This window comes from Mytilus galloprovincialis, chromosome 10 (genome assembly GCF_965363235.1).
Source record: "Mytilus galloprovincialis chromosome 10, xbMytGall1.hap1.1, whole genome shotgun sequence".
Classification (NCBI taxonomy): Eukaryota; Metazoa; Mollusca; class Bivalvia; order Mytilida; family Mytilidae; genus Mytilus; species Mytilus galloprovincialis.
In genome coordinates this window covers 75,623,453-75,633,317 of record NC_134847.1, presented here as the reverse complement: position 1 = coordinate 75,633,317, position 9,865 = coordinate 75,623,453, and the positions used below count along the sequence as shown (strand labels likewise).

The window sequence follows — 9,865 nt, the reverse complement described above, 5'->3', positions numbered from 1 at the left end:
GTCTTCTGAATACTTTGTTTTTTGAACATTGATTTATACTCATACATACAGTTAGTTATCAACAGTAAAAGCATGTTTCCCGTGGGAAATAAATCCCGTATGCAATGAGATCAAAACTACAGTTCGAGAATACTTTTAAAACCATGTTATTTCCTCTTTACTGTGATCGATGTCAACTAAGAATTTGACTTTCTTTGAATGCGTTATTTGCAGTTTTAATTCTTCCTGCGTAAATAATAAAACTAGTAATGAAGGTACTGTAATGTGTCAATGCTATATAGTCCTAATATACGTTTTGATTTCTATCCGTCAAGTATGATTAACCTAATTATTTCTTATATGTTATAGTTATGACATTTAACAATATCTTTTAATGAAAATTTAAGCTTACATTTTCTGAGTTATAAGATTATGTTCATTTTTATATTTCTGGTGATAAACACCTTGAGCTGGTGTTATCTCATTTGCGTACAAAATTTGAAGCCAATCCTTTGATTCAATTTTGAAATACAAAAAAAAATTTGAGAGTGGAAACGGGGAATGTGTAAAAGAGAAAACCAATCCGACACTCAATCAGAAACTAGTAACGGGCCACAAATACAGCAAAAAGCCCCACAATCGGAGAAGGGCTTCAGTTGTCCCCAAAACAATAATTGATACAATTGCAGCGAAATGAACGCCACGCACAATTGTAAAATTATCAATAAACAAAAATAAAAACAAATACTACGACTAACAAGGAATAGAGGTTCCTTACTTGGGACAGGCGCAATCATATGTATTTTAAATTTAAAACGGCATAATGTTCGGATTTTGATAAAATTTCAAAATTAATGAATGAGTTATTATAAATAGTCTTAAACGGTATTTTGACCTGAAAATCATCTAAAAATTTTAAATAATGGCTTACTATTCAGTCATTTTCAGTCAATATTCAAATTGAACTGCTGGGTTGAATTTCTTTCTGTTTGACAATTCAATTGCAATCATCCATTATTGTTCGATAGATTTACAGACATTCAGTATGATGCTGATGTATAGCATTGAATAACAAATACAGAACAGACTTAACATAGTCTGTACACGTCTAAATTGGCCGTACGCGAATAAAGACATCAAATTTAATGTCTTATATCTTATTTTATTTATGTGTAAAACCCAGGGTCATTGAATGGTGACAACTTTCCACTTTCAAGATACAAAACTACATCATACACCTGTCGTTATGCATCATACACAATTAGCCATACACTATTCCGCATAAATCATGCAGCCATCCATATTTCTCGATTTGCTCCATTTAAAATTACCCACAATAAAACGTGTTTGAAAGAATTGAAACATACTTTGGTAATGAACCATACATCTTTCCAAATTCTCGAAACATTGTACAATATTTCCAATTTTTATACAAACAATGTACTATTACGTCATTCATTATTCCAACATACTATAGCCCTTTATATGAATGATTTTTAAGTTCACACCGTTCAAGATCTGTATTGATTAACGTATATCAAACGGACCGTGAACCCAAAGGTAAATAGTTATCAAAAGCTAGTAAACATTGTTTTTCCGTCTTGCAAGTCGTCAGTGGGTTCTTTGACAAAATCTGTAACTATTTCGTTCTGAACAGAAAATGTGTGTTGAGTAATGACAAGCAACAACTTATTATGACAGATTCGTGTATTATAAAGATCGCAAGAAATGTTCTGTGTTTATCTACTCCAAGCTTACGTGTTCGTGTATCTTCTGTTAGTTTTACATTTTTGCTTGAGTACGCAATTTGCTTTATGTTTTGCAATCTACATGTCTTCCGTATTAACCGAGAGAGATAGTCTTTTGCATTGATCTGGCGTAAAGAAAGTATTGGGCAATCAATCAACTAGTAGTTATCTTCGTTATTTGTGAATGTAATAGAAATAATTGATTAATTGAAGAAGAAAAAATTAAGTATTCAAAGACATGATTCCTATTTAAGACGTATATGGATTTAGTTAACTATATCATCAATCAAAAGTTGTTCGTTACATTTAAATTGGTTGTTTCATATCATGGTTATAACAGAAACCGCCACTCATGTGACTTGTATAATGTATGTCTTTCCATTATAACAATACAGGTAATTACAAAATAGAATGAAAAGTGTAGAGAAAGGGGAAAAGATACCAAATGGACTTTCAAAATCAGAAGTCAAAAACAAACAAAATTTACAAACATCCAATATCTTACTCAACTCTTCCGGGTTTGAGCGTTCCTGTTGGAAATAAATCCAGAAAAAAGCGCTTTGTGCGCAACCATTTCATGAAGTGTTGTTTTCATTCTTTGTAAGAAAATTTATTTGTTTTTGCCTATTGAGCCTTTGTTGAAAAACGACAGATTTACGCACCATGAAGTGATTTGTAACATATTGTAACAAACATACATTTTTATATATTTTATTTCAAAAATATTTCAACAATTTAGGAAGTTAAAATCATTTACAATTAACAAAAGTATGCCAGAATGACAATTAATAAGGAAGTAATATATATAAATAGAAATAACATATGCCATGTCAACAAGAAAATAGACGCTATATCACAGAAAACGTATTTTAATAACAAAAGCTAATGTTGTAAAGTAGCATACTATTTTCCGATTATATAACAAACCAACAAAAACATTGGTTTGCTAAATTTTTCATCTTACACTCAGTAGTATCCTTTGAAAATCTTTTTTGAGAATTATGATTTTATTATTCTTAAATGTTCTCGTTCATCACAGATATTGTTTTTACAATATCTTTTTTTATTTGATATTATCAAAGCTATCAACTGTAATTTGCATTACAAGAATTTTGCAATTTGTTCCAGAAATAATGGATCAATAAAAATCAAAATTTTGTAATTGTTCTCATTTAGGAGTAAACGAACAAAACCTTATAACATTGTATCTGCAATACAAACTTTTATTTTATCATTCATTTAACAGATCTTATATTCAAATCTGTAAATCAGGTAGCGTAAGTAGAATGGTTGCCCTTTCGCACTATTAAATGTTATACGAATTTTGCGTAATGAAGATCCCATGATTAACAATACATGAAGTCAATATAAACTTGATGTAATAGTATAGTTAGTGAAAATTAAATCACAAAAATACTGAACTCTGAGGAAAATTCGAAAAGGAAAGTCCCTCATCAAAAGCTCACACACATCAAATGAAAGGACAACAACTGTCGGATTCCTGACTTGGTACAGGTATTTTTTTATGTAGAAAATGGTGTACTAAACCTGGTTTTATAGCTGGCAAAATCCCACACTTGTATGACAGTCGCATTAAATTCCATTATAATGAGTTAGCCAGAAATAATGCAAAAATGTTCACAATGGATTTTGATTATATTTTTAGATTCCGCAATCTTCCAACACTAGCCCAATGAAGCAGCAAATCAACCAGTCGTTTGTAAAAATGAAAATAGAACTTGCCAATTGCAACTTATTTAATTTTTTTTAAAGCAAATACTCCAGCTCAATGTCTCAACTGTGGAGCTACTTATTATTGTTATTTGTTTGTATCTACATAACAAAAAGTATAATGATCAGTTTTTGCTGTCTGAAATTAATTGAAATTCTGCGCGGTTTATAGCCTAGATTAAGGAACCGTCATGGATTATCCGTCATACAGATTTCCGCGATAAAATTTGTCAAATATCGTCATTTACTTACACATGTTTTGTTTATCTTTCATGGTCAAAAGATAGGACTGCCTTTTATCCTTTTTTCTGTTCCATTCAGTCTTACCATGTTTTTTTTACTGACCCATAAAAATTAACATAAACGTTATATCAAATATCCTTTTGGGATCATTTACCATATGTTTGGTTGACATTGGCCTAGTAGTTGCATTTAAAAAGATATTTGTAAAAGTTTACAAATACAGACGCCATTAAAGGTAATAATCTCACATTGCCTAGGTGAGCTAAAATATAGGTAAACTGAAATGGTTTAATTGTTTTCGTACAATACACTGTTTTTTATTCAATGTTTTTAAGAATTTGTTTACGACAAAAACACGGATTTAGCATGATTATCGAGATAAATGCTATTAAAATATAGGTAACACAATTGCTTAAGTATAAATACAAATATCAATGATATGAACATGGATCATAAATTAACAGTTTTAACATAGTAAGCACACGTAGAGAATAACAATAACACCAAACTTCATAAAGTGCTGCCATCACTTGAATCTATCGTAGTTTGTCTAGAATGACACGTTTTACATTTGTTTACAGGTATGCTACTGGTCGCACACATTGGCACGTGCTCCTGAAGTGGGTACCATTGAGCAACTGGTTTCCTTGGATTTTCTAGCATTTCAAACCAATGATCTCTTGCTAATCCAACAAACATAGGTCCAAGTGCAGTACATCCCATGACTTCATTACAGCCAATTCTAAAATATAATAACTTGACACATATAAACCAATTTAACATAGAAAACATTGAAATTGAGTATTAGATATCCACTAAAAACCCACAAGTGACCTTAGGAATATATAACCTTAGCTATATTTGGCAACACTTTTATGAATTTTTGGTCCTCATTGCTCTTCAACTACGTACTTTATTTGGCCTATTATTTTTTTTATTCGAACCGTCACTGATGAGTCTTTTGTACACGAAACGCGCGTCTGGCGCAAATACAAAATTTCAAACCTCGAATATTTAGAATACAAAAGTTGTATTGTCAGTTCTAGATATTGGAAAGCAAAAGAGAAAAAGGGAAAAAAAGGGAGGTCGTTGAAAATTCCTAGCCTGGTATGCTGGAAAAAGTGTTAATTTGTAAAGTTTGCGATTTCAGTAAAATTTTCTTAGAAAACAAAATAGTGTTAATAATTGTATTGTTAAATGGTAGCATACGCAGTCCTTGCATTCAGATACCTAATGGTATATTTTGGTAATAGTGAACAAAACTATAAGCATTCTACAACGAGGAACAAGTGATCAGTATGCTAGAATTTCTTTATGACACGATACTTATCAATTAGGGACTTTTGACGAGGTCAATACGTTATATATAGCATTGTTCTAAATATATTGGCCGAAGACGAGTGGAAGTCCTTTATTTTCATATTACATTTGTAAATAATATATTTGGAAAACAGCATTTAATATTTTTTCTTTGTATTTTCAAATTGCTGTTTGCAATAACTTTATCAATATTCTTTTAGCAACTTCATATCTTGTTTCATTAGCTTTTTGTATTCTCAGAGTTTGCATTTGACAAAAAAATCTTGATATCTCCTGTTCAACTTGCAAATTTCCTTTTCGTCTGCTGCGGCACTTTTTCTCGATGTTTGTTATGTGTGACGTCATGACGTCATAAATCTAAATTTAGCAAGATTTTTTTATATTGACCATCAGTATACATATAAATAGAAACATAGCGTCAATACACATAAAATAAAAACAAGGCGTCAGATGCGTAAAGGTGTCAGACCACCAATTAAAAATCCCTATCTGTTCAACCAAATTTTGCAATTTTCACAGCTTTCTAAATATTTTACCTTAAGTTTAACTTCAAGGAAACCAGGTATATCCTGAATTGTACATGTATCACCTTCCTACATGAAAATTTTCAACCAATGTTTAAAGTCTTGTAACAAATTCCTTTTTTTGAAAAGACAGGTACTACCAAAATAACTCCCGGTTTTCTGGAAATCTTAAATTAGTGTACTATGTAGCGCATTAATCCTGAATTTTTAATGCAAACTCATAGACAAGTGAATTTTGGCTCAAAATGGTCTAAATATATTTCCCTTTCACCAAAAGTTTCATTTCTGCAAATTTGTTGGTTAGTTTAAGTAAACAATGACATCAAAAGCACTATTTTGTGTCAAAGTAGGACTACTTTTACATACGTTCTAAATTGGAGGGAGTAATTGGTGGTCTGACACCTAAAATAACCTTTGAAACACGTGATCGGCATATCCAATGAAAACATTAGAATGCTACACCATATGCTATATCTGCCTGTATTTCTTTTCCCATCTTTTTATTACAAATTAATTAGACATTTTTTTAACAGTTTTGAGCTTTTGATTTTGAAATGATAAAGGACTTTTTGTTTTGGATTGTCCTTGGAATGTTTTTTTTTAGTTTACTTTTGAAATAAATATTCATGAACCTTGCATTAAATTCTTAAACAACTGACACATATAAACATATTCCCGCATCTATAAAAGTAATCAGTTTCTAATGCTCCAAATATTATACTGGTCATTAAACATATATGTTACAAAGATTTCATTTTTTAATATTAATGTAAAGTACACAAATCAAAGAATAAGGAAAACATATATCAATAAGTAGTATTTATGTAACACAATATGGCACGTAAAACCAAAATGTTAACAAAACATTGAATATATAATACTGACTATGTTGGATTGAATCAAACATATAAATAATATAATCACAAAACAAAAAAGTCCGTGGAAAAATTCAAAACGGAAAATTCCTACTCAAATGGCTAAAACACAAGCTAGAATCACATCAAACGAATTGATTGCCATATTCCTGCCTTGATGCAGGCATTTTCTTATGATAAATAACAAAACCTGTTGATGAGAAACTTTGCAAATGTATAAACCATACAACTATCTTTATTTTGCCAGAAAGCATTTAAAGAAAAGTTTTAAATTATTAGTTGTACCCCTACCGACATACCTGTCATAATCAATGACCTTGATCACCATATGAATGTCATCAACGTTTTCTCTTGGAACATCGAACACCATAGCTTCATTATAAACAGGACTCAAAGTACACTTCTTAACAGAAGTTTTTCTCTTCTTAATTCTTTTTCCTTCGCACATCAATGAAACTTTGGCATATGGGTCTGTAAAAAGTTGATTAATTTTCATTTTGGGTTGATATAATTGTAATGATTGCTCCTCTTTTGACCACTTCAATTTAACAATACAAAAGTATTATAGATTTACGAAATTAAATTCATGTTCACCAGACCTCATTCTGTCACAAAAAACAATTTATATTAATTTTGTGAAATTTGTCTCACATAAAAAAAGGCGATTTTTTTTAAACTGTATTCTGGTTTGAAGAATGCCTAGCTAGCTTCAATCTTCTTGAATTTAGTGCAAACTGAAAACTATGTCAAAATACCATCATTTTAAGATCTTGTCAGAAATACTTAGGTATGAGCAAAGGCTGTATACTAAACGAAATATGGCAATAATATACAGCAGTATTCAATAAAGGTGTAAAATACAATAAACACTAAATAACTTATGTCCGTCCCAATCGCCCATCTGGATTTTCTTCCATCACCAATCTTAAGCAAAAAGTCACAATATTTGATAGACAGTGTTGTGTTATTACGTTTCAATATTACATGTAGGATCTATATCACTGTTTGTATGTTCAAATGTGTGTAAAAGATCACTTTGAGTAGATCCTTTGTTCACATCTATTTTGACCAAGTACGATTCGTAGTTTGGCAATTCCTTGTCAAATATGTCAGTTTCGACATCATTGTGACATCACATTTGACTTTTCTACACTAAAGTTTCAAGATAACTTTCACCTGAGCAGTTATCAATAAAAAATATCATATTTTGGAAGTCATGAATACTTTTACTATTTTTGCAATTTCGTGATATCTCCTCTATTATTAGTCCAAATAATTATGACGTCTGGCAAGGCTATTTTAATTTTTTTCTGGGACGCCTTCCTACGACGTCATAACGCTGAAGCCATTTTTTACGTCTGGAAATTGAGAGCAAATATTGGGGGGAACTTTGACACCTGATTTTGACAAGAATTTTTCATTGCCGGTTAGAAAGTTTTACGTAGTTACAAAGTCCTACCTTTTTTGTGCTTATTGGTGTAAAATATTTCCAGAAATATCCAAGAGAAAGGATTAAATCGATTCCATTTGAAACGGGGGAATTTTTATTTTGTTTGGAAATGATTTCCCACAATTATCAACGAAACGTCACTTCCGGTGAATATAAAATTTGAAATCCGTTAAATTTTAATCGATTTGAATTTTCGGAACGTTCGATTTACATTATCCGGAAATTCGGGTCTGTCAAATTTTAACGGATTTTAAATTTTATATTCACCGGAAGTGACGTTTCGTTGGTAATTGTGGGAAATCATTTCCAAACAAAATAAAACTTCCCCCACTTCAAATGGAATCGTATCTTATTTAATCCTTTCTTTTGGATATTTCTGGAAATATTTTACACCAATAAGCACAAAAAGGTAGGACTTTGTAACTACGTAAAAATTTCTAACCGGCAATGAAAATTTCTTGTCAAAATCAGGTGTCAAAGTTCCCCCCAAAATTTGCTCTCAAATTCCAGACGTAAAAAATGGCTTCAGCGTTATGACGTCGTAGGAAGGCATCCCAGAAAAAAATATAATAGCCTTGCCAGACGTCATAATTATTTGGACTACTCTATTATATGCAATTAAGTATGCACATGTTCATTCACACTTCATGTATCATGTATGCGGAGAGATGTTTCAGAAGAATTCAAATGAGTGTTCTATTATTATTCTTTTTTAATGCCAATACAATAACTGTATCTTGAAATAAACTTCAATGACCGCTTACCGGCTTTTTTTCATGAAGAATGTTATGTTCTAGAACAGTAGAAACTGATAACGATTATAGCGACACTTCTATATAATCTTGATATATGAACTAGTCATTAAAAGTAGCGTTTGCTACGATGATTCAAATTACCTGAAGAACCAGTAATGTCCATTGCCTTAAGGTTTCTGGCCTTGATAATGGTCAGTGTAAGTCTTCCTGCAGTTGGTAAGTAACATAATGAGATCATTATTTCTCCTAAGTCAAACTTTTCCTGAAAATATTAGAAAACAAATTGTCTCAGATACTTACAATTTTATTAACTCTTCGAGTTCGATTAATCAAAAGAAGTCAAGCAAACAATATAATGAAGTACATAAATCAATTTAACTTATCATCTTACAAAATATGCCGAATTAACTGGTGTTTTCAAACTTACAGTACCGATGAGGTTTTGCTCCATTTTGAAGGACAAACTGGGACTTATATATATAAGTAGCAATACAAACGAGATTGTGTTTCGTTACCTCTAATATAAAGGCAAAACGAAAAAGAAGAGCCAAATCCACTATAACTTTCAAATTAAACTATGTTAATTAAAACTACCAGTGGATGCTTTACACACTTCATACTTCTTTGTATTTCTATTGAAGTAGAAGGACATATAAAGTAATATATGTTGGTCAAACATTCAGAAAGTAACCCTGCAGACACAACAATTTAAGCCCAAAATGTAGGTCTTCCTGATCCAATAGTACACTGCGCATTGCGCATGCCCAGTAATCAATTCACATTGACCAAAATGTAACAAGGGCATCATAATTTTCATAAGTTACTACAAACGAAAGACACGGAAAACAAAAATAAAAGAATATTTCGACAAAGACATAAATTCCTTTCGGGAATTTTGTATAACGGTTTCATTAAAATGGGAAGTTTATTTTTTATTTAAACGAATTTTCTCAAATTGGCGGTATATTAGATAATTAAAGATTATCGCTATTTTGTGCATTTGTCCTTTGATTTTTTTTTGTGATAGTTTTTCGTATCATGCTACTCGCTTGAGATGTACAATTATCGCTAGAAACTAAGGACGCGTGTGGCGTTGCTAATGAAATTGACATGAAATTGACAACGTCTTCATAGGTAAAAAAGCGATAAACAGATTATCATTGGTCATCTCAACTCGATTGCTTGTCTCGCTTTCGCCGTCCCGGCTCATCGAGATGACTAATGATAATCTGTTTATCGC

The 9,865-nt window shown here is 31.3% G+C and overlaps 1 protein-coding gene across 1 annotated transcript in view; it reads right to left on the bottom strand.

Moving 5' to 3' along the window:
* Positions 1-2,422: 2,422 nt before the first annotated feature.
* The window catches only part of LOC143048398 (synaptotagmin-9-like), a 31,311-nt gene continuing 23,868 nt past the window's right edge, over positions 2,423-9,865 (bottom strand). The window contains exons 3-5 of the mRNA XM_076222076.1: positions 8,767-8,887; positions 6,720-6,891; positions 2,423-4,443 (exon numbers count right to left, since the gene is read on the bottom strand). Of these exons, the coding sequence (XP_076078191.1) occupies positions 4,212-4,443; positions 6,720-6,891; positions 8,767-8,887 (525 nt within the window). The 3' untranslated portion in view covers positions 2,423-4,211. The remainder of the gene's footprint in view (positions 4,444-6,719; positions 6,892-8,766; positions 8,888-9,865) is intronic.